Genomic DNA, 25,194 nt, shown 5'->3' with positions numbered 1-25,194 from the left:
ACAAGCAAAAACCTTAAGTACAAATACAAAATTACCTGCAATGCAAAAACAGCCTCTTGAAGATTATTAGGAATGCATATGAATCACTTCAGCTTATTGAATTACTGCATCTACCCCACAATCCACTTAATGGGCTTTCTTAAATTAAATTTCTCTCCACCAAACACATCTCCCTGTCACGTGACACGAGCTGAATACCTACAGAGAGTACTGAATTTTCATCAGATCCAGCAGCAAGGTACCTGCCTGAGTAATTCTGGCAAGATCAACTTGTTTGTGTTCCAAGCAATCCTTCATTAGTGCATTACTTAAAAATCAGTCTGTTTCTAAATAGGAAACCTGCTCAAAGACATTATTCCAGAACAGAAACTAGACTGAAAGCTGAAAAACATCATACCTATATTCGAAATGCCATCTTCTTCCAGTTCCTTTGCAGCAAATAACATCCTTTCCAAAGCAGCAATTGCAGAAATCAGCCTGTGCACTGCTTAGATGCACCTATGCTGATTGAAACACATCTCCAAGGCTTCGGTCAGGGAAGGACAGAGCTCTCTGAGGTGCCACCTTCAGCCACCCAGAGCTCCCCAGCTCCTTTTGCATCATCCCAGGCAATCATTTCCTGCTCTTACATAAGAGCAGAGCTCCCAGGTGCCCCCGTTTGCAGCACGGGGCTGGCACTGCAGGAAGAGGCTGCGGCTGCCCCGTGCCAGGCCCAGCTCTCCCATGCACTGACCTAAGAGGCAGCAAATCAACACTTTGGGATCTCTGCTCCTCAGGGCTTCTAAAAATAGAACACCAGCTGCTATCAGAGCCTGTGTGCTGATATCCAGCACCACTGACCACATCTATTTCCTCCTATTTCCTTAATGCCATAGCCAGACAGATTTAAATTGCACTCTGTATCTGACAGTGAAAGGCTGCCCGATATCAATGTGGTTCTCAGCCTGATAACCAGGGTAAAAGAACCCAAACAAACCCTTTTTTAGCATAACCTTGCATGCCAGCTGTGCTTACTTCAGGCTTTAGATGCTACCAAGTGGAGACCCTGCTCAGATTTTCCCAGCACAGGTGCAAAAGACCATTCTCAATGCACAGACCTCACACATAACTGGCATTGACAATTGGCACTGACACTCTTGGATCCAACAACATGAATTTATTATGAATTGAATCAGCTTTCAATTAATCAGATTAGCACCCCAGCTGTGAATACATACACTTCAGAACCTTATTCTTGGACTGTGACCTCCTGTTATCTCCCACTATCATAGAAATTTAATCTGTCAAACAATCCAGTACAAAGTCCATGCAATTACATCCACCTAAGTACAAATCCACACTTGGCTGTAAGCCCTCAGCAGATACATCTTGTTCAGATGTCAGTCAAGTTTTGTTCAAGTAATTAAAGCCTCTTTCTCACTGGAAACAGCTACTGGTATCTGCAAAGCCTCAAATTTCCAAAGCACAGAAGGGCAAGCCAGGATTGGGACTTCCAGTTTTATGAACAGCAAACTGAAGAAGGGATGTGAAGCCAGGATGACTGAGGCTTGCTGTGGATCAGCCAGTCTACCCCCACTGCAGCAGGGATATTCCATTAACATTCACCACTGACTGGTCTGGCTATAAAATCCAGATCAAGATGAATCTTGTCATGATTCACACCTTTCTTCAGTTGTACCTTCCTTCACAGAGAGACCTTGATCACTGCGCCTTCCATCTTTCTGGTTTTAACCAACACACACCTCAGATGGTTTAAAACAGAACAGAGAGGATCAGAAACATAATCTGCAACACATTGGAGAGGCACAATACAACCTGAAGCAGAAACCATATTCTCTTATTCCTTACAAAAATCCCTTGTGTAGGTCCCTTCTTTTATTCCTTTCTCCATCTACTCTCAGAATGGTGCTCATGCAGATTTCAGCTGAAATAAAGTGTATGCATTGTACCATAACTAGTTCTGTAATAGGCAGCAAGGAAGTAAAATTGGACCTCAGTTATTTACAATAGCAGATAGGCTATAAGATACCTAGCTGTTTAAGTCAGAAAAATTAATAAAAGTATCCCACAGAACTTTGCCTTCTGTCTATTTACTCCTCAGATTACAAATGCCCCACAGATTCTTTTCAATGTAACCAACTTTATTCAACAGAACTCTGATTGTAATCTCCTTTTACAGTATTTTTAAAAAAATATACAAGCCAACAAATACTCTCATTACCCTCCATCCTTTGTACAAGACACCCATAATAGCTTTACATTTGTTAAATTAAATTATATGAAACTTAATACACCAACCTACAGAGGAAAGTGAATTCAATCAGTTCTTTAGCCTTGTTCCTCTATTCAGTTTCTACTTATCCAAGTGTTATTGGTTCAAGTCTGGTTTTTAGTTTCTGTAGTATAAGAGCCATGTAAGGAGTTTTATTGACTCAGAGCTACTACTTATTTCTAGCAGAAAACGTGTTCAAAATGCTGTCTTTTCACTTTAGTCTTCAATTATCACCATTTGGTTAATTCTGAACTCTTCAGCAAGTGTTACATGATGAGAGTGTTACTTAATGTTTTTAAAGCAGTCATGATCAACCACAGAAGATTTTATTCAGTTTTACAACTATAGATAATTATCTAGGGTTAAACACTCCACACACTTTTTCAGTTATATCTGTTACTTCAGTAAACCTTCCCAGGTAGGAGGTAGTGATTTCCTCTAGCATTATTTATGAGTTATCAGTTAAGGAAGCCGATTCCTCCTTGCTGGAATTATTTTATAGCTGATCATCAGAACGTGACGGCATCAGCCAACCCAACGGCATTAACTCCTCAGCACTCTTTAAAAGGTTTTCCCATTATTATCATCTGATAAATGTAATTCAGCCATTACACAGAATCAGCACTTTTTATTCACTGCTTTGGCTGTTTGCTGCCCTTTGTTGATGCAGCAGAGGCTTGGTTTAAGCTACAGGGAAACACCTGCAGGGCTAAACCTCGAGCAACAACTTCAGCTCTTGCACACGCCCCCATGCTCACAGCAAAGTTTGCTTTTCTGTTTTCCATACACCAGACATGACAAACAATTTATCATGGAATGGTTTGAGCTGGAAGGGACATAAAAGTCCACCTTGTTCCATCCCCTGCCATGGGCACAGATACCTTCTACCATCCCAGGGTGCTCCAAAGCCTGTCCAACCTGGCCTTGGACACTTCCAGGGATGCAGGGGCAGCCACAGCTGCTCTGAGCACCCTGTGCCAGGGCCTCAGCACCCTCACAGGGAACAATTCTGGACCAGGAATTTCAAGTTTTAAATTATCTTGCTTCTACTCATCAGCTGTGCTCCTGCTACTCAACACAGAGCTTCAGAGAACAGGCAGCTGCCCTCAGCTGCTTTAGCCCCAGAGGTCAGGCAGAACTAAACCACGGGCTTGTTTGGAGATCTGCTTTCCAAGTGCATTTGTAGCCACCACAACCAACCAGCACTTCCCACAGATGCCTTGGATGTGAGGCAAACCACAGAATGCTCACTCATGAACTGAGCAGCTTATCCTCAAAATACTGCAGGCTTTCAGAGTGACCTAAACCAACTACGTGGGCAAAAATGAGCCCCTAGCAGCAGCAAGTCTTGGGCAAATGGTCAGCACAATCCATTCTGTGTATTTATCCTTTTTATTACAAAGCTCCAATCTGACCTTTTAAAAGCTTCTGATATCCTACTTAACAGGGGTGGCAGACAGATATTTCTTTGTGTGTTATCCCAAAATGCTATGGTTTTGCTTTACATTTTACATACTTGTTGGGTTTGTATCTATACATACTATAGATCCTTTTCTCACCATCCTGGCTTACACTTCACATCAATATTTCAACAGTTTTCATCGTCAGCCATTGTTATGCTAAAACCTAGGTGTTAGCAGAGCTCTATTTTTGAAGTTGTCTGCCAGAGCATGTCTCACTCAAAGCAGCCTGTCAAAGAGATTCACCCCCAACACGAACAAAGAGAGACTGAAAAAGTAGTTGATGTCATTTTATTTTTTTCTATACGAGAACAAGTCAGTGAGCCAGATCTAGATTATTATGAAACATAGTAAATTAAGCTATTTGCAAGGCCTCCTGAAATTCAAAATTCAGGAATCTGCCAGGAAAATGATTTTGAAATTAATTTTATATAATTAATCCATATTACATTTGGCACAGCCACACTCCATGATCCTTACCTCATCCTAACATGGGGGAATTCCCCTGTTACGGAGTTCATTTATGGAGAAGACGTGGCATTCATTTCATGGCATCTTTATTTTGGAATGACAAATATGCCAATTTAAAAAAAAAATGAAAGGGACAAGAATTCAAGGAAAGGCTGAATTCAACCAGGTAGTTTGATTAAAGTAAGTTGAGGTTGAACTGAAGTCACCCCACACTGGAATCTACTCTAAAGAGCAGCAATTCCTGGTAGTTTAAGATGTTTTCTGCATTTCCTCCTCAGCCATCAACCAACTCAGCCTAATCATCACCTTTTCCATTAGCACAGGGCTGGAGAACGCTCTGGGAACATCTGCCTTCAATAATTCATCTCTCACACTAATAAACTCCTGAGCCAGTGGCTGCAGATGCTCCTCACTGCTCCCCTTCCATACAAGCCCTAATTACTTCTCAGAGTGTGTTTATTAGCTTGGACAGCCGCCCACCTCCCTTTTCAGCTCCCTGCTTATCATCTGCCCTCCCATGCAAATAAACACTCATAAAACCTGAAACCTCCTAAAGATCTTGTGGAGAACCACAGCCCATCTCCATCATTAGCTGTTAGCACAAAGGAGGCATCTCACAAAGATCCTCATTAGAAGGTTCTTCCAAGGAGTAGAGGGTAATCATCAAGGCAGTGGCCCTCAGTTATTTAACATTTACACTCCTTTTTCCTTGCTGGGGTTCTCCCTGTTCCATCACATGGGCAGCAAGCTGGGGTCCCTTCACTTGTTTTCATTTCAGCACTGCCTGAATTTCAGATCAAAAATCAAACAGCTGATCTGTAAACCAATAAGCTAAGTTATCTTTCAAGCAAATGTCTTTAACATCACCAACTCAATATTTCTAACAAAGCAAAAGGTAAAAAGCTCTTCTAGCTGACTCCTAAAGCAAGCAGAGAAATCAAATTTGTACTGACCTTTTAACATGCATGTGTACTCTTTTTTCAGTTATAAGTATAAACTGAAAACACTAATTCAGAGTTGAGTATCAGCCCCTTGGCTTGGTTCTTATACTGTATTTACCACTATTTAAAAAGAAGCATCTGAGATCCGTCCATAGCAATTTCACAGCTCCTAGGCAAAGGTTTAATAATTATTAGCCTGATTCTGTCATTTCTAAAAAAAACACCAAACAAACAAATAAACCCAGCCAAGTCCCAATTCATTACAGTAGTACCAGACTCCCCTAGTATTGTGACTTTTTATATTTCACTTCAGTTGCTCAAAGTCAATATAAATTCTTTTCACTACACAGTTACTAGGCCAAAGGCAAAATGCTTTTCTCCCAGCCACAATAAACTGATCTTCATCTCTTTCCCAGAACTCTAATTAAGTCCTTCTCATAACTGCTCAGAGAATGCAATAAGATCCAATTTCTTTGCAATATTTATTATTGCAGTTATCATCTTGCAACAGCTACAGCCAAGTAAGCATCTGACCAAGTCCTAAAAAGTATCATTGTTTTGCTTAAAACCTTCTCCAAGTGCCTCAGTCCCAATCGATCTGAGACATGACTCAAGAGTGAAAGAATTCTGCAGATCCACAAAACCGGTGAAATAAAAATTAGCTGTGAGTAGCAGCCAGCAGCCAAGGCAAATCGATTGCTGCCCCTGATCAGCACACAGATCACAGCTCTGCTTTCTGCACAAACTGAAGGTGTCCAACTCGGTTATGGTCTGAAATGACAGAGACTGGAGACTTCTGCAGTGTTACAGCTCAGCCAGAACAGAAACAACTCTTACTTTTAATGCTCGGCCCTGTCCATCTGGCTGAGCCCACAAACAAACCAAAACGAGCCACACTTCCAGCGCCAAATGAAACATTTCCACCAGAAAACACTTCCTGTTGACAAACAAAGCATCAGTCCTACTCGCTTGCTGTGTATTTCTAGGAAATGAAATAGTATTCTGCAGATTTGTTTGTAAAGATAATCACTGTGAGCGATTACAGGATCAAGCTCTTGATCAGATTTAAGTATTCAATACACACTGTCTGTCTATTTACAAACACCTGGTGATAATCCCCTGTTGTCCTAGACAGAGAGGAATAAAAACCAGTTCTGAATAGAGAGTGTTTCTTTCTAGGTAACTTGAGGGAAAAGTTATCTTGAATTATACAGCAAATAATTAAAATTATCAAAGGCCCTCAGGAGCAGCACCCAGACCACATTTAAACCAGGACAAACATTGGCACCCCAGCTCCTGCCATCAGGAAAAGGATGTCATTTCCAAAGCTTTTATTCCTCTCAGTCTAGGACAACAGGGGATTATCACCAGGTGTTGGCAAACACTCCCCCCACAAAGCTGTGAGGTTCTGCTACTGCAGTAACACAGGCAATGGTTGTTTTCAGCCAGGTTTCACACTAACAGTGCCAGAGCCCAAGCAGGAATTATTCAAAATTATTTTCAGACATAAACCAGTAGCAACCTGCTATATAATTCTTCACTTGGTTCATGACAAATGAAAGTTCTAATTCTCTTAGGCAAACAGTGAATTATTGCAAACTGAAATAAGCTTTCAGTGAAGTGGTTCAACTTCCAGGAGAAATGCACTTGTTAGATTAATTCCTGCTACCTTTTCATCTGGATGCAACACAGGGGTCACTTCCAACGTGCTGACCCTTGTCCCACAGGATCAGGACTTGCATTTAATACACATTCTGGCACAGCTACAGTGCCTGAAGTTTGCACAGCCTGGGCAATTACCTGAAACTGAACAGAAACCCCAGGGCAAGTCAGCTGAGAACTCCTAAGCTTCAACCACGATGGAATTCAACACAAAACTGCTGCATAGCACCATGGCTTCTTACACATCTTCCAGGGAGTGAAAAGTCCCTTTATTTTCAGTGTTATTAAGTACGTAGCTACTAGTGGCATTTCAAGAGCACACGAGCTAAAATTAGCAGAAGCTGCAAGCAGCACGCATTTTAAAAAGGCCAATGCTCCTAGCAGTAAGTCAGAATGTGTTTTCTTTAAACCTCACCTAGAAATTAAGATCCAAGTCACCTGGAAGGTGCTTGAGTTTAATGGGGATGAGCATTCTTTACTGAAGGCTGAGGTGTCTCACAATACTCATCAGTAAAGATTCACACTGAGTGACAAAGCTACCTCTGCAGTGAGATCTCCCTGCCACTGCCAGAGCACCAGATCTGGTGTTTTACTCACACCTCCAAGCCATTCTTCCATCTCCAAGCACAAAATACCAATTTAAAACAGAAAATATGAATTGACGACTTGAAATCTGTTTTTAAACCAAAAAAAAATTTATACAGCTTAACTAATAGCTATCTAGCAGAAATTCAGTAACATGATATCAACAGATTTGTCTCAGATGTCTCTCACTCCCCAAAGGACACAAACTTTGTAAGAGAAAGCTTCCTCCTGTTTGCATACTCTGAATATTCAAGAGTAACACATTAGAAATCAGATTGCCTTGGATTTGGCAACACTGTTCAAAATTTGCAACTCTTTCATCACTGCAACATTTTTCTGTAAGTTTAGATTTTAGAATTTGATAGTATCAATATGAGAACCACAGGTTTTAGGAAAGGTTTTAGAACAAGTAGATGGAAAGAAATTGCACAGAAATGCAGCACAGTATTTGTAGCAGACATATTACAGTTGGTGAGACCATTTATCTCCATTCAGCACTTCTACAATTTAAAAAAAAATCTCAACACATGATCTGAACCCTGAGGATTTACAAAATAATGTAAGTGAAATTTCCAACACTCCCAGCTTTACTGCAAGTACAACAGCATAGAAAACTCACTGATTTACCCTGAAATCCTGTGAACTGTGCATTCTGCTCACAAGCACTTAATGCTTCAAGTTCCTAACCCCTGGTATCATATCTTCAACATAAAAGGTGAAAATTATATGGGCGATTGTACAGCAATGCAGAGAATCTTTCACTAAAGCTTTGTAAGCTGTGATGCAAATTTAACATGTACCAAAAACCTGAAGCCATGAACCCTGTGTTTTTCACTGCAATAGAAGATGACATTTCTGAAAAGCTGATGATGTATGCTCTGAGCAGGGTTACTGCTCTGACTGGGCTCTATCTGCACTCATCCATTATCAGACTACTCAAACACCTCAGTATCAGGTTAGCCAGGGAAAAAGAAGCATTAGGACAACATGAGAAGGCTGATCTAGACTGGCCTGTTAGCTTATTTTTTCATTCAATTAAACTTCCTGATAACTGTTTCCATGGAAAGTTTATATTGGCAGAATTCTCATCTGCACAGCACTCTGTGGTTTCCCAGTCACTGACAGAGGGAATCAGCTACAGAGCCCTCTGATTTTGTAGTGCAGACAGACAGGGAAAAGGGATTGAGTGAGTCCAATATACTTGGGACTCAAGCACTCATGAACTTGGGGATAAATAATCATTTCCCACAAAATTCAAGCTACCCAATGCAAAACTTAACTGTGTGTTTTGGCCAACAGTTGCTCCTCTAAGTGCTGCTGCAATTATCTCACCATTAAGGGATTACCACAGTCACCCATTAATTACAAAATTACTTAGATTACACCATACAAAGTAGCCAACACCGAGCAGCATTAGCATAGGACAACTGCCTGACTTCAGGAACATGCTCCTGATTTCAGCCAAACCTAGGATACAGATTTTCCAAGTTAGAGAAATCCTTTGTTCTCCACTACAGGGGGTGTTGAGATTGTAACAAACTGTCTCTTTCACTCACAAGTCTAACAGACAACCTGACCATCTTCCAAAAAAAGAAAAACTCTGCACAGTCAAGGTTAATCAAATGTTTGGAATGAAGACTAGATTTCCTTTCCTTAACATGGTTTGGGTTGGAAGGACCTTCTCTCCCAGAGAAACAGGTTCCAGTTTGTTAGGGCCTGGAAGTTATTTTACACTGAGGTGCTCAGCAGCAAAAGTTTCTGTGCAGCATCCTACCCTGCTCTGCTCCTTGAGGAAAAGCACATCTAGGTGAAAGACAGCAATTCACCAAACAGAGCCCAGAGCCCTCCACCAGCCTATCAGCTCTGCAGCAGCAAATTAAATGAAATATCACAGGCTCACCCACTCTTCAACTACGCTCTCGGAGGGCTGTGAAGATCTGCATCTGTTTTTAGCAAGTTTATATTCTGCTGCTCAACTTTACCACAAGTCTTGCACATTTCTAGTATTATTTTCAGCTAAATCCAACCTGGGAATCAAGCAGCACATCACCTCATTTTGAATTCAAGTTGAATGGAGGCTGTAGTAATTCTGAGGCACAAAGGAGCAGAGTAATATAATCCTCAGGTTACGGACTATGCTTACCTGACTAGCTTAAAGAGGCTTTACTCTGTGAGGATTTAAAAAGAATTAAAATAAAAGCTTAATTTCGCCCCCCCATCACTCTCAGCATCTTTATTTATTATTAATCAGGTCTCATCTGCTCAATACATCATTTCCATAAGATTAGCAATCAGCCACATGTTATAAGAAGACAACAAATTCTGAGTCCTTTTCTCAACATAAAGCTTCCACCTCCTCAAGAGTAAACAAAGAGCAGAAGCTCAGTTTGTTGCCTTTATGCAAGTCAGCCCCTGGATGAAAAACATGTTACAGAGAACAGATCTGATTTTCAATCTCAATTATTTCCATCTTGTACCACAATTTGTCATTAGCCCTTATCTATTACTTCTTAGGAATACTCCCCATCACCTGCCACTTGAATGCAACATAAATACAAGAAATTTGATTTACTGTTCTTTTAAAGGAATTAGTACACTGGGTTTTATTTTAAACAGGTAAAAATTAACTCCAAATTCATACATTTGCTGACAAGTGGATGTAAGAAGCAAATTTAAAAAGTGCCAAGCAGTTAAAAATATTTGCTTTTACATCAGCTGCTCATTATTACATAGCACACATAGATGTCTAAATATAGAAATTGGTCTGAAAGTTGGCAATCACAGGGACCAGAAGCAGAACCGGATCCAGCAAATCCCTTCACAACATTCAAGCACACTAAAGTGATAATCCAGAAGCCTTCAAAATTCTCTCAAGTTATGTCATTTTACTTCCTATCTCAAAGTCTTCCAGAACAGCTGTTTGTCCTTGACTATTACAAGAATTTGGTTTCTTTTTGCTTCCAAAAGCCAACAGCCTGCAAGCACTCAAGAAGTCTGGGAGAGTAAAAGCAATGTACACTGAAGCTGCTGCATTCCAGCCATCACCTATGTTTGTCCTGCTTGGAGGCAAATTGAGCAAAAAATGCTCCCTGCAAGTGAGGAAACCACTCACTATCCCATGGCTCAAGCATATACAGCTATCTTGACCGTTGAGATCCATTCTTACAGCTCTACAGGAATTACTTACAAGCTATTACAGCTAGAAAACAAATCTCACACTCTCACCCCATGATGGTCACATCCCTCATCAGCATCAGAGCTTCCACCTGCCCACATTCCCAAGGACATCAAACCTAACTGAGTTTCCCCATACACAGCTCTCAGCCTTTCCAAGTCCATTGCTCTTCACTCAGGTGTTTTGGGTTACAGACAGACATCTCCATGTACATTTTTAGCAACTGATTCAAGTTCCAGGGCCAGCAGCAACCACACTGGGCTTTCAGTTCCCTCTGCTCAATGTGGAATTGCTCCTGCAGTAGCTTGGCCACAGCACCCAAAACACAAAATCCACCATGGATGCCAACAGATGAGCCACTGTCACTACTACAGAGGCCACATTTTCAATATGCTTACTCTACTATCTCCTAAGACTCAGGTTTTACATTCTGCTTTAAAAACTGGACCAAAATTAGTCTTGTCTAATTCTTTGCTTTTTTATTATTTGAGTCTGTATAGGATGGTAATACAACAACAATTTGGCAATACAAAATCTAGAGGACAGTTCATAATCAGTATTATCGTTTAAGACGATCACTGCTGATCATGTTGCCATCACTGCTGCTTTTCTACACCTTTATGTAAATTTCAATCAAGTATCTTCAAGTTGAAGCCCCCTGCACTTGTTCTTGATTTTAGTTTTTAACTCCTGAATCTGTCAGAAGTGCCTGTTACATCCACAGGTAACAATTTTCCTCAATCCAGAGGTGATCCTCAGAGCAGACCCATCACACAAGCCAAGGACCCAAGAGTGGTTACAATAAAAACCAACCCAAACAAAGAGTCACAGGGTAGGAAAGGGTTTTTCTGGCACTCTGCAGTGCTCTCCACACACTATTCCCAGTGAAACCTATACCTTAATCTCTGTCCAGGGAATATATTACCCTGAGGACAAAAAATGTCCAGTCTCTGCTGACATACCTAGCTAGGAACAGCCTTTTTATTGATGGCATCAAGTTCACAGAGGCAAACAAGAGACAGAGGCACTGTTCATTCTCAGGAAGAACACAGATTTACACAACTGTTTGTAGCAGGTTGTTGTTTCAGATTTTTTTTTTTTACTTACATCTTCAATGATCTTGTTTGAAAAAAGATCTAATCCCATTTGTAACTGTAATTTATCCATATTTCATTTCCCTAATGTGGCATCACTCACCAGCTTTTATCAAATATCACCACTTACCTAGCAGGCAATATTTCTACCTGCTGAGTAGAGAAACAGTGTGAGAACCACACAAAACCAGCTGCAGAATGTCAGGCAAGGAGGAGAAATGTCTCCACGTTGCATGGTAACACAGGTTCCTCTGACAGCCCCTTTCAGTGGAATTCAGGAATACCAGACAACTTCTAAAACACTCCAGTGCTGCTTTCTTCCAAGATGATGGTATTTGTATTCAAGCTTCTAGCAGGTAGCTGGTTCAGCCTGAGTACACCACCTTATTTACATATTAATTTCAAAAATAATCATCCAAAACACCGGCAGTAGTTACCTGCATCCCTACAAATTCTGACAAAAATTTTTTTCCCCATTTATCAACCAGGATTTTAAAAAAGCTATTGGCCTACTTAGCAAATCAAGGGATATAAATGTGAGCTTCAATTTTAATAACATGTCATTACCTAACAACAAGTAATCCCTAAAGGGACATATTTGCACTTTTTAGGTCACTGAGGTATTTTGCCTCTTGCTGTTGACAGGCTGTATTCAAATCACAGCCAAACACCTGTATTTAAATGCTTTTTGCTTCCAAATTGACTAATTTCTTTCAGCTGTCTGTAATCTCGTTTCAGTGCTTGCTGTGAGAGCAAGCCAGTCAGGCTCAAATTAGAAAATTTGATATGATTAAAGTGTCTAAATCACCTTGAAATATTAAGTTTGAGATAGATTAATGTTCATTTTGTCAAACACCCACTTTAATCCAATATCTTACAGAAGCAAAGCAATCCTCCCCATTCACACAGAGCAGGCTGTACAATTCTCAATCTGAAGAATCAGCTCCCTCCTGAAACAGCTCTTGTCTTATTTAAGAAAAGGTAAAAGTCATCTCTTCAGACTACTGCATTCCATAATCTAACATCAGGATTTTCCCTATCAGCCTGGAAATACAAAATCTCTCTGGTTTATATTAAACTTCATTGGTTTGCACAGTAAAATAGTCAAAGCACATATCCTCTACCAGAATCACAGCCAAAATACCTTCTTTATCCCAACATTGCATGAATATCTCCATTTTATCTTCCTTATGTTTTCCCACTGCAGTTTTTGCTGCACTGACATCACCACGACCAACTCAAAAGGCACACCGTGTTTTCCATTACAGAAACCTGCACAGACAGACATACTCTGCCTTCACCATATAGATAACACATAAAAACTATTACCATATAGATGACGGCAATTTTCCAGTTTAAAGGGGAGGGGAAGCATGTTCTGAAATATTTTTTCAGCTGTTGTTTAAATCCCACAAAGAACAACAACGAGACTACATGAAAGCCACTGAATTTCTCCTTTAACATTACAGGGACTAAAATGGACCAGCACTTGAATTCGGCATTTAAAACAAAACAAGGGCCCCCAATTGTTTACATTCGTCTGCAGACCAGTTTTAAAACACATGTAATGCTCCATCCTAAAAGCTTTTGTCAGATAATTTGGAGAGGATTAGCAAGTGAGCAATTAGTACATGCAGTTCACATCAACCACCACGCCAATTAGCATCATAAATCAAACCAGCAATCCTCTGACTGAATCCTATTATGCGGGCAGCAAGATGTTCCAGTAAGCAAAATATTCCCAGAGAAGTGATGTCTCTTCCTGGAAGCCACCTAGGGCTCCTGAGCTCAGCTCCAATACTACCTTGATCAGCTATGAGGCAGCTATCGAGGCAGGTGTCTGCTGTCGGTACTGATCACCTGGCACCCAGATACCGACCCACATCCTCCCTCCAGCTGAGGGGTCACACCCGGGTACTCAGTGCAGCTTTTTGCTGCAGCAAGCTGTGCCCCACCCTACCTAAAGTTCATTTTCAAAGAAGCCAACAGCCGGATCCTTCCATGCATAAACTGATGCACTGTTCTACATCCAGATGCTCTTAAATGCCACAACCTCATAGCGGTGAGGCATTTTTGAAGCTTAATTAATGCAGGTTAAAATTAGACTCTTATTTTGCATGAGAAAAATAATGAAAGGGGACTAAATGGATGAGTTGCCTCAGGGTATAGGAATCGTTTTCCTCAGCTTGTTTCTGCTCCTCCCTGCTTTCATTTACTCAGTTCCAAGGGTGGAACTACAGACTGCCATTCAAGTAGCAGAACTGCCATGGAAAAATGATAAACCACTCCAGCCAGGTCCCACCTGCACTCAGGCTGCAGCTATAGATTTTGCTGTATTCAGAACATACCAGCACAATCGTCAATTCTTACAGTCTCATCATCAATCATTCATGTCACCACCCTGTGCAGTGGGGCTCAGAAGCTGGCCCAGGGACTCCCAGAGATCTTTCAACCCCAAGCCTGAACAGCAATCCAAAACTAATTTTAGGCAGGAAAACTATTACTCGGCTTATTCACAGTGGAAAGAAAATAATCCTATTAATTCTTTAGCATGTATTGAAAATATGAACAAAGCTTTACTACAAAAGCACTTTAAACTCTGCTACATCATTGATTTTATGTTCATGACAGCAATGGTACATTATTTTCCTTCATTGTCATTCTTTATTAGATTTGATAGTTGACAATTGTACCCTTGGCAGCACAACCAATAACACCTTCTGGCCAGAAACAGAGATAGTACAATTCATGACAAAGTGATTTTTATTATCAGAATCCTCACAATCAAATACATCTCTTAAGACTTTCCAAGCTATCATTCTAGTTTTAGTGCTCAACAGTGATCCAAATCAGAGATTTACAGCCCATCTTTCTCTCTCTCCATACCTGCTCCATAACCTGCCTCCCACAGCAGCAGATATTAAGCTGTATGTCACTTCAGTGATAGTAAGTGCCTATCTCTGACTTTGGATTATTTCTTAGCAGGCCAAATTTGTCATGTCACATCACCTCACCTAAATATAAACACCTACCAGGCCTCTCCATGAGCTGTACTATGGCTGTAACAGTTTACTATGACTTAATATTAATTAATGTTTTCTCTTTCCACATCAGGAACAACTCGGTCACTGAAGCCTAACTCAGACCATTACATAAATTTACAAAAGAAAATACATCAATATTCTAACCTAAGAATCCAATGGCAGCTCAATTACTCCTTCTTGCTATTCCAGCATTACTAAACGGATGAAATGAGTTTCCAAGAGATCCTTTGCACCCTGCAGTCAGATCAACTTTTTGAAAGCAGCACAGGTAATTTCTTAGGCCAAGTCTATGACAAGAAGTGCCATTGGTTCCTGCCATAAATTGGCTTTATAGATTTCTTGGCTGCATTTGTGTGCTTCAGCTGCCACGGGAAGGCTGAGGGATGACCTGATTTTTGCCTTGGAGACATGAAAATTACTATAAACGTTCAAGCCACCTCAAGGAATTTCAGTGAATGAGTAATTCTGGCTGTAACAGTATAGAAAGCAGGTGGGAAAAGGACCATTCCATCAATTTGCACCTGCTAACCTAGTTCAGAGCAGCAGATTTAAACTGCAAAGCCACAATCATTTTTATGCTTTGAGAACACTCCTAGATCCTTTCTACAATGCATTTACATAGCTCTAAAACTACCCTCCCTAAGTTTCTAGGCAAGCCTACTTAAGATTGTTTCCTGGACCTGGCCATGTATTTCAACTTCATGTTTATCAAACCATCCACAGCCTTAGACATTTCAATCTCCTCCTCACCTCCCCAGTTATGGAGCATTTCCCTGTTTGGCACTGATCTATCTTTGAGGAAATTCACTGCTGGATGAAAAACAGCAGCTGTCCAAACACTGTCTGATCTTGCACAGCAAGGTCACCCTCCAGAACCACAGAATCTCCTGAGCTGGAATAATCCTGATCCACAAGGATCATTGATCCAACTCCTGGTCTGCACAGACACCCCAACAATCCCACCCTGGGCATCCCTGGGAGAGTTGTCCAAACCCTCCTGGAGCTCTGGCAGCCTTGGGGCTGTCCCCATTCCCTGGGGAGCCTGAGCAGTGCCCAGCACCCTCTGGGAGAAGAGCCTTTTCCTAAAATCCAACCTAAACATCATCAATGCAGCTTTGAGCTGTTAGAGATGCTCTAACAAAGGGTTCCACAGATACTGGGGAGAATTTAGGGGGGAAAAAAAAGAAAAATAGGACAAGTTCAACACTAAAACTTCCAAGTCCAAGATTATCCCAACCAGGCACAAAATTCCTCATTTGTCCACTGGCCATCTCTAAATTCACATGCCAGGCACCTGAGCTGGGATGTTGCCCAAGTGATGCAGACAGCTCCTGGCACACAAGGGGTTAACTCGGACACAGCAGCACTTGCCTGGTTAAATAGGATCCATTTAAATGATTGCTGTCTGGGCATTCCAGTGCCATGCTTTTAGCATATTTCCTCTGGAGAGCACAGTTGCTGTGATACCAAAAAGACAGGCGTCCTGGCTGCTGTCCTGAGCATGAGAAGCTCAAACAAAGATAAGGATCTCTCACATTCGAACCTGCTGTATCTGTATAACCCAGTCCTGATGCCACAATACCCTGCCACAGTGACTGCCTGGCTGTGTCATCCCTCCCTCTGGTTATGGAACTGGAGAAGGCAGTTGTAAATTATAGAGACAGTGGTAGAATTAATAAGGAATTTACTAAAAGGAACAGCATCTGTGGTTTTAGTTTAATAGAAAATGTAAGCACTACCAAGTCGAGGTTTTGAGTTAAGTCATGTTGAGCATTGATTTGGTCTAAGCTATAAACAGTCCCTCAATCCCTTTAAAACAATGAGAAAAAATTGAAAATTTAAGCTTCTCACAGACAAACACAAAGCAATACACACAAAGCTATAGATTGAATTCCAGTGCTCCCCAGAGTCCCTTTACTTGCCTGTATCTTTCTTTGGGATAAAAGGGGAAGTTACCAAACAAAGTAACTGTCTCATCATTGGGTTTACATTCATTATCCCACTATGAAAACTAGTAAAGCTACAAAGGAAACAGTGAAATTACATCTTTCACACAGATCAACCCTGTGGTTTTAGCTCTGGCTTCCTGAAGTGGTTAACTGAAGCTTATTTAAGCAGTAAGAAAGAAAAGTGAAAGAACAAGTCATTCTCTGGTTTAGAAATGCACCACTATCTTAACACCCTGTCATCTGTACCACTATGCAGGCTCCAAATAGATTAGTCAGGATCCTGAAATTGCATTAATGAGGCTGAATGTGCACATACTGATTAAGTAACACATCTGCTTCTACCCACTTAAGAAAAAAATGATTAAATACTTCCAGAGGGCTTTGGAATTGCCAGATGCCCACAATGGACTCACCACCACCAAGGAAACCTGACATCCTCACCGTTTCCACCTCGGGACTAAATTTAAAACAAACTTTCTAAGAAATCATAGACTCCTGGTAGCCAAAATACATCTAAGTGAGACATTACCTTATTTCTAACATAAATCACAAGATTTATGCTGCATTTATAACTTTAACACAATTACAAGAGAAGCACAAATTAACTGCAAACAACTTCAAAACCTACTAGGAAGGAGTTGAAAAGTCTCTCCTTATAGACACCAGGTTAAAATCACCCTCCTTTTCAGTCTCCATTGGTACAGAAATCACAAAAGTCAAACATCAAAAATCAGCAACATCCCAACTTGTCCACATCTGGCACTGCCTTTGCTCTGTTTCATGGTGTGAGGACAGGCAGGAACACAAAAGAGAAGCTGAGCCACAGTTCTCCCTCAATACAGGTGACTCAAAGTACAAACAGTGCTTGAAGGCAGTCAAGGACAAAAACTAATATAACAGAAGACAAATCTCTTACTCCCACAGACATCAGGATTATCAAAACTATTGAATATACCACTTGCTGTTTCAGAACAGAAAACTTTATCCACTTTAGATTACTAAGCAATCATTTTGGATTTGTTCCACAACTGATAGAAAGCCGTGTGTACGAAGGTCACCCAGAAAACCCCTCACATAAAAACTAACAATTGCAGAAAGGGATGTTTGAAATGCACTGTCAGCAAAAGGTCACACAGTTGAGATGCAACTGAGTTCTGAGATTTTTCTGGAGCTTATATTACCTTTTCTTCAAAGATTTGCTAAAAATATCAACACTACCATTCACCTTGCTCATTGGTAAGGACAAAACCAATCCCAGTGGTGACGCAGCAGAGAACAGAGTATTCCTGAAGTCTGGGGAGTTGTTCAACTGCCTGGCACTACTCCAAGCCTCTTTCATTAGCCAAAAAGAATGTGGGATTTTTAAATTTCACTTACAAACATACTGCAGCCTTATAGTTATAAGTGCATCCCTTAAATATTAGCAATTAATGACATAATTGAGGTGGGAATACGAGGTTTCACAGCATGATCAAAGATACAAACCTCAAAGATACAACTCCTTCAGGTGGCTAAGTTAAGGCTAAGCCTATGGCTACTTCAAGTGCTGGAAAAGAAGCATTTCTCCTAATTGGAAGATAAGTCCTGTGAAGACACTTAGCTTGAGCACCGCTGTCACCTCCCGGAAACCACAACAGCCATTTGTTAGTGCTCAGTACAATGCAGAACACAAACACAGCAGCAACCCAGCTTCCAAAGTGTTTCCTTTTCCCAAGAGCCCGAGCTGAGCAAAAGCAAATCCAATGGGCTATCTGCTGCACCGCCGAGTGCCCCTCTTAGGGAGCAGGACTCATTTGCCAATTTAAATAGAAATAAAAACAGTGGTATGTATACACAGCAGCACGAACCCTTGTATCAGCATTATTGCCTGCTGCTTTCAACTAATCCCCCTAAGCAAACGGTGGAGAAGGCCGAGCACACTCCCTGAAAACTCCAAAGCCTCACTACACGTTTGCTCCGTCAACATCAGCTGATCCACAGCAGGTCTCCTTTTGTGCCCCGGGGAAAGAAGTTATCCTCACCAGTTAATGGTTTAAGGCTTTCCTCTTGATCTGCAAGTCTCCTGCGCTTGCTCAAAAGCAGCTGATATTTAATCATGCAGCTTTTGCAGAGAACAGCAGTGAAGCATATAATTTAAAGCCAGAATAAGACATTCCAGGAACTTCAGACACAACTATCAAACCTAGTTTTTAGTTTACTCTGCAAGTACAGTTAATATCACACATTTGAGTGTTCTCATTTACCCACACGTTGGAGTCTGACATCCTCAGCATTAAAAAGAAATATCTTTCCATTTGCATATGAGCCACACAAACAGCAAAACACATGCTGCATTCACCAACTTCTTCACACTGCAGGCCTACAGACAACAAGAGTAGATCACAGAATGGTTTGGAACGGACCTTCACGATCATCAAATTCCACCCCCTGCCACGGGCAGGGACCATCCCACTATGCCAGGTTGCTCCAAGCCCTGTCCAGCCTGGCCTTGGGCACTTCCAGGGATCCAGGGGCAGCCACAGCTGCTCTGGGCACCCAGTGCCAGGGCCTCAGCACCTTCTGAATGTTACCTTTGAGGCAGGTTAACAGCTCAGGGCATGAAGTTTCAGGCACACAATCAGCAGAAAAGTGCATTAAGAGACCTGTCCCCAGCACGTTGCCCTAGCTGTGACAGGAAACAATCCTCACCCAAGTCGACGCTCACCATGTTTGTGCAAGCTCAGAATTTACCAGGATACACTTACTCACCAGCTCTGTGGGCAGATTCCCCACACCTGAATCACCTAGACTTAATCCCTCAGCAAACCAACAAAACCAGCACATTGCCATGCTCTGTTGTGCTCAGCCAGCAAACTGAAACAAGATGGCTGTTGGGAGAATCAGATTGATCTGTCAAATTACACAGTTTGAGCCACAGTTCCAAGATGCAAACATAACAAAAGCTCAAAGAGGCCAATTGCTATTGTGGTTTCTAGATGCAATTGTTTTATGTGATTTTCTGAGGGTTTCTTCAGCTTTGGTCAGTGATGCCTAAATAGCTGAACTATGCCACCGTTCCTTTGATGTGCTGAAATAATAGGGCAAGTACCCAGAGACTCCCAGAATGGTTTGGGCTGGAAGGGACCTTAAAGCCCATCCCATTGCACCCCCTGCCATGGGCAGGGACACCTTCCACTACCCCAGGTTGCTCCAAGCCCTGCCTAAGCTGGCCTGGAACAGTTACAGTCTTGTATTTCCCTAGAGAGAACAATGCTTTTGCAGCACAGGCATTTTTCAAGTAACTAGTCTCAGCCTTCAATAGCAGCAGAAGTGTTAAGACACCACTGCTGCCTCAACTCAAGACTGAGTATAGCTCCTGCTGTAACATTGCTCTCAACAGACTCAATGCCAGCATCCAAGGGGCTGTAAAGTTGGAGAGCTACAACAACCAGATGCCTCTAAGGCTCATGTACTTCAAGAGTTTTACCTCCACCCTGAATTACTTTATTTTCAGCAAACAGTACTTTTAAAAGTGACCAGAAGGAAAAAAATAAATCAAGGTTTGTACCTTCTCCCATTTTCTCCCACCCACACACTTGCCAGTGTATCTTTGCACTGCCTTGAGCAAGTTATTTCCAATGTACAATCTCATTTCCCCTAAGACTTAGATTATTTCTTCATAATCACATAATCATCATCATTTCAAAATTAAAACTAGCATGTACAACATACCTTTTTAAAAATTACTTTTAACAGAAAAACTAGAATAAAGATCACAAAATGCTCTGGAACACAGCAGTTCATACCTGCATGATGTCTGGTATGGCATTCTTACCAATTAAAGCAATAATTTCCCCTTAAATAAATAAAAATTACTTGAGATGCTCAACACGTGCTGCATCAGCATGTTAGTACTAAGTATATGAGTATTTTTATAGACTATTAATAATGTGTACATCATCTTGGCTGAAGTTTTTTAAAGTCTTTTCGTGAAGCATTAAAAATCAGATTTTTCACCATCTTCCCTTGGTTTTCCATCTTGCTAAAGTTTATAAAAATATAGTGCTGGTCTGAGCCTGGATGGTGAGAAACTGGAACTGACATATTCAGCTGTTACCCACCCTTGCAGATCACCACACCATGGAACCTCTGGATATTTTCAGTACCCCAAAGCCCACTGAAGGCAATTCACATTTTCTCTCCCTGTTTCTAAGCACACAACATACTTGCTATAAGGAATGTTTAATGTTGACCAAGCAGTGGTGCTGTGAACTACAGAACATGGGAAGGCAGATTTTACTATGGTAAAGTCTGTGTAACAGGATAATAATATTAATTACACCATCATTAAACTAATATAACAGTCTAAGTTACTGTAAAACGGATTGGTTACTTAGCATAAACTTCCTACAAAAAATACAGAACAAATGCTTTTCAACTGTTGGCTCTGCAACTCTGAGACATGCAAGAACCTGGAAGCAGCCCACTTTTATTTTAGCACCTTCATCCACTGAGGAAAAACTAATGAAGCACTATCCCCCAGAACTGTTTTATCCAGTATCACATGTAACTAGAATAACACAAGGCAAGAAATCTCTGTGCAAAAAAGTAAAGACAAATCAATCCAGCACCCAGTTGAGCACTTGCTCCCTTCATATTAGATAGCACTCTTGCACTTGAATATAAACAACACTGCAGAGGGGGGAGTTTGAATTTCAGATTATTTCAACAATCTTTGGTCCAGCAGTATGCCCAGACACCCCTATGAACTCCAAATGTAAAAAGGAAGAGCGTTGACATTGCCAATAAAACCTGAAGTGCTGGAAAGACACTGCCACTCTACGTAGGAAAGAAAACTCTAGGAATCAGTAATAGGAACTCCACTTCACTGAAAGTCCCAAATTGCTTAAAATTCCAAGCATGTTCTTCTCCAGAGCTGTCAAACCTCTCTTGAGCAGGAGAGTATTAAATGAGCAGTTCAAGGAGCACATGTAGGTTGGAGTTGATGTTAAAAGCAGCCTGAACTTAACAAGACTATACTCTTCTCTTTATGGGGTACAGTTCTCCTTGCAGTGGAAGGAACTCTTCCAGGAAGTCACTTTATATTTTCTCACAGCAGCCACATGCCAACCACACCACAATTCCTGTCAGTGAACCTCAAGTACCCTGAGGTTAAAAGATTTTGTGATTTGGGGAGTTATCAGCACAACACTAAGCTCTTTGCAGCAAAACTGGAAGGCAACCACCACAACCCAAATGTCTGTTTTTCCTATATGCAACACACGGCACTACCACACGGATTTAAAAGCTGCTATCAGTGAGAAAGAGTTAGCTAAAGGAGGTTTACCAAAAAACACAGCCTGGTGGAGTTGTAATCCAAAGGGGTGAGGAGTTGTTGTTTACCTCTAACTCTGTAACTATTCAATTTTTAAATATTTAAGAGCTAGCTGAAGAGCCCTCAGAAGACATACAATACACTCATTTTCTAGATAAATCGTTCCCAGCTATCAGAGCTACTGCTCTCATGACTCAGTGTCCAATAAAAGTTAGACAGCAAATTATCTGTGAAGGTTTTACTCATCCTCTCAGCTCTTGAAACATGTTTTTTAGAGTGCTATTTTGGTTTTCAAGTCTTTGTGATTGACAAATGAGCTGAGCCACAGTTAGGTAACAGAAATCATTAATACATGAAAAGACTATCAGGAGTCACATGCTAAGGAGATAACTACATCCAGTGCTCCACATCCTCCTCCCACTTCCACACAAGCTTGGCACATCACTGGAGCCCAAGCATCTTATTCACAAACACATTTACACCACGGAAACATGTATTAATTACCACTTGAAAAAACACTCTGCTGCAGGCATCATCCATCCCACAGAAATCCAAACAGCAGCAGCACGGAGAAGGGGACAGTGCTTCCCAGCAGATGTATTAATAAGTTTTAAACTCCTCAGGAGATGAAAGAAAAGGCAAAGCACCCGCAGGAGGGGACAGCCCCACACCACAATCTCAGTAGTGACTGATAAAACAGAGAATATGCACAAATCTCCAGCACACACTTGGTCAGATGTAGATCTGAGTTGGGGACTGCTCTGTAATAAGTGACAGGCACTGCCAGCCTCCCTGCCATGCCACACAACACACTAACCCCAAAATGTTAACTGCAAGAGCCAGGATGTCTGTCTATTCAAGCTCCACTGCTTCAGAGGCACACAAATAAATCTTTCAGGCAACAATCTCAATAGCAGCTTTTCCATCGGGACTTTTTGATTACATATCATTTAAAGAGCAGCTAGGCCATCAACACAAGACAGTTTTAGGCAGCTCTATCTCAGCTGCTGTACATCACACTCTGCTACCTTGAATCCCTTCCAAAACAGCGCCAGGATACTCCAGTTGGAAAAGCACATGATGTGAAGCTCAGCAAGTTATCATGCAAAATAAGTCATAAATTTCTCCACAAAATACATATTCCTAGCCAATACCGTTTGCTCTTTTGAACTGCACCGGCAGTTAAAAAATATCTGCACACTTCCCTACGCTGGTGATTTCTTTCCTTATTTTGTGCATCCTAAGCAGTTCAAGCCTCTGTAGTGCTCCTGCGGGGATACACGCACATAAATCTAAGCTTAGAGGGCTGTTATCTCCATCTTGCCTCCCGACCTGCTTTTACACTACTGCACAGACCGACACCGCTCCGTAACCCAGCAGCACGTCTTGTTTACCCGCTTCACACCACCAAACCACAGCCCCACACTGTCTCCGTCACATGCTGCAGGCAGCGCCGGAGAAAATTTCATTTTCCCGAACTCTTCCGCAGGCAAAGCGAGCATCACCCTTCCCACCGTACCCCAGCCCGAAGGAGCCCGCTGCTCTCCCGCACAGCAGCAGCGGACGAGGAGCAGAACAACTTCTAAACCCCAGAAATCCCAACAGAGGGATCCCAAACCCCACAAATCCCACCCGGGACATGCAGCGCCGAGGAAATGATGGGGACCAAGCGGGAACACCTCCTGCTCCCTGAAAACACCAGCCACGAGGGGTGGAGGAAGGAAGGGCAGGCAGCCCGGAGCGGGGAGGCGGCTGCTCCCCAAAACCCGCGGGCATGGGCTGGGGGGCACGGGCGAAGGGGGAGATGGAGGGAGTGGGGAGCAGGACCATGGGCTTGCGAGATGAGGGGGAGTAAGACCATGGAGGAGGGGACAGGGCTATTTACGGGGTGGCAATGATGGGGAAGAAGGGGACCAGGGAGGGAGGGGTAAGAAACAGAGCCATGGTCTTGAGGAGGTCTGGGAGGGGATGGATAAACAGAGCCGTGGTCTTGGAGAAGGAGGGGGGGGTGTGAATAAACAGAGCCATGCGCTGGGGGAGGCTTGAGACGGAGAACAGGACTGGCGGACGTTTGGTGCGGGGGAGCAGAGCAGAGGGCTGCGGGAGGGTTTCGGGGCGCAGGGCCATGGGCTGGGGAGGCTTTGGGGGGAGCACAGCGCCATGGGCTGGGGAGGTTTTGGAGCATGCAGGGCCAGGGGTTGGGGGAGGTTTTGGGGGATGCAGGGCCAGGGGGTTGGGGGAGGTTTTGGGGCACCGTGCGCCGCTCGCTCCCTCTCCCCGCCGTGCCGGGGCCGCCGTCTCACCTTCGATAGCGATGACATGCTCGCGGATCTGGTTCTGCAGCACGGGCTCCTCCACCCGCTCCAGCAGCTCGTAGATGGAGTAGATGTTGGGGTGCACCGACTCGAAGCGCTGGATCTCGGCCCGGATGGCTGCCGAGTTCGCCAGCTGCTGCTGGTAGTTCATGGCGCGGCCGCTCCGCTCCGGCCCCTTCACGCCGAGACCCCCGGGCGGCGGCGGGGGCGAGCCCGGGCCGCCGCCGCCGCCTCACTCACCGGACACCCCCCTTCCCCCCCGCCCCGTGCCGGGCCGGCAGCAGCGCCTTGGCCTCGCAGCGCGCTGTCACTTCACGACGGCGGCGGCGGGGCGGGGCAGGGCCGCCCCCGGCCCCATGGAGGGAGGGAGCAAAGACCCGCTCCCGGTCGCGGTCCTGCTCCGCCGGTCGCGGTCCCGCCGCCTCCTCAGCCCCTCACGGCTCCCGGTCCTGCCGCCGCCGGCGCGCGCGCCCCCCAGCCAATGGCCGGGGCCCCCCGGCAGGCGCGCGCCCCCGCGGCAGCCAATGGTCGGAGCCCCGCCGCGGCCTCGCGCCCTCCCGCGCGCTCGCTCCGCGTCCTTCCCCGCTCGCCCCGCTTCACGCTGGCGCAGGCCACGCCCCCTTTCGGCGACGTCACCGCGCAGGCTCCGCGCTGCCCCGCCCTCGGGCATGCTGGGAAATGTAGTCCCTGAGGGAGGCGCTGAGGGAGTGTTGGGGTGGCGCCGCTCCGCGTCCCCTCAGGTACACCGGGCCTGTCCCGGTCCCGCCCCCGGGAACGCCCGGCAGCGCTCGCCCCGCAGGGAAGGATGGAGCCCCTCACCGTCAGTCCGGCCCCCGCGCCGCTGGAGCCCCGAAAGTGATGAAAGTAGGAGATTTGCACCCAAAGTCCGCCATTCACACCTGGAATGGCAGC

At 43.4% G+C, this 25,194-nt stretch overlaps 1 protein-coding gene across 8 annotated transcripts in view; it reads right to left on the bottom strand.

Annotated features, from left to right (window-relative positions):
- AGAP1 (ArfGAP with GTPase domain, ankyrin repeat and PH domain 1) overlaps window positions 1-24,510 on the bottom strand; it is a 324,567-nt gene extending 300,057 nt beyond the window's left edge. For 3 of the 8 annotated variants that reach the window (XM_030952239.1, XM_030952233.1, XM_030952240.1), the window contains exon 1: window positions 24,271-24,508. In XM_030952239.1, coding sequence (XP_030808099.1) covers window positions 24,271-24,433 — 163 coding nt within the window. In that variant the 5' untranslated portion in view covers window positions 24,434-24,508. Of the gene's footprint in view, window positions 1-24,270 lie in introns of all 8 variants that reach the window. The other 5 variants (XM_030952238.1, XM_030952236.1, XM_030952234.1 and 2 more) reach the window with 3 other exon arrangements.
- Window positions 24,511-25,194: the final 684 nt, after the last annotated feature.

This window comes from Camarhynchus parvulus, chromosome 7, assembly GCF_901933205.1.
Source record: "Camarhynchus parvulus chromosome 7, STF_HiC, whole genome shotgun sequence".
NCBI classification, from domain to species: domain Eukaryota; kingdom Metazoa; phylum Chordata; class Aves; order Passeriformes; family Thraupidae; genus Camarhynchus; species Camarhynchus parvulus.
This window is presented reverse-complemented; position numbering and strand designations above follow the sequence as displayed.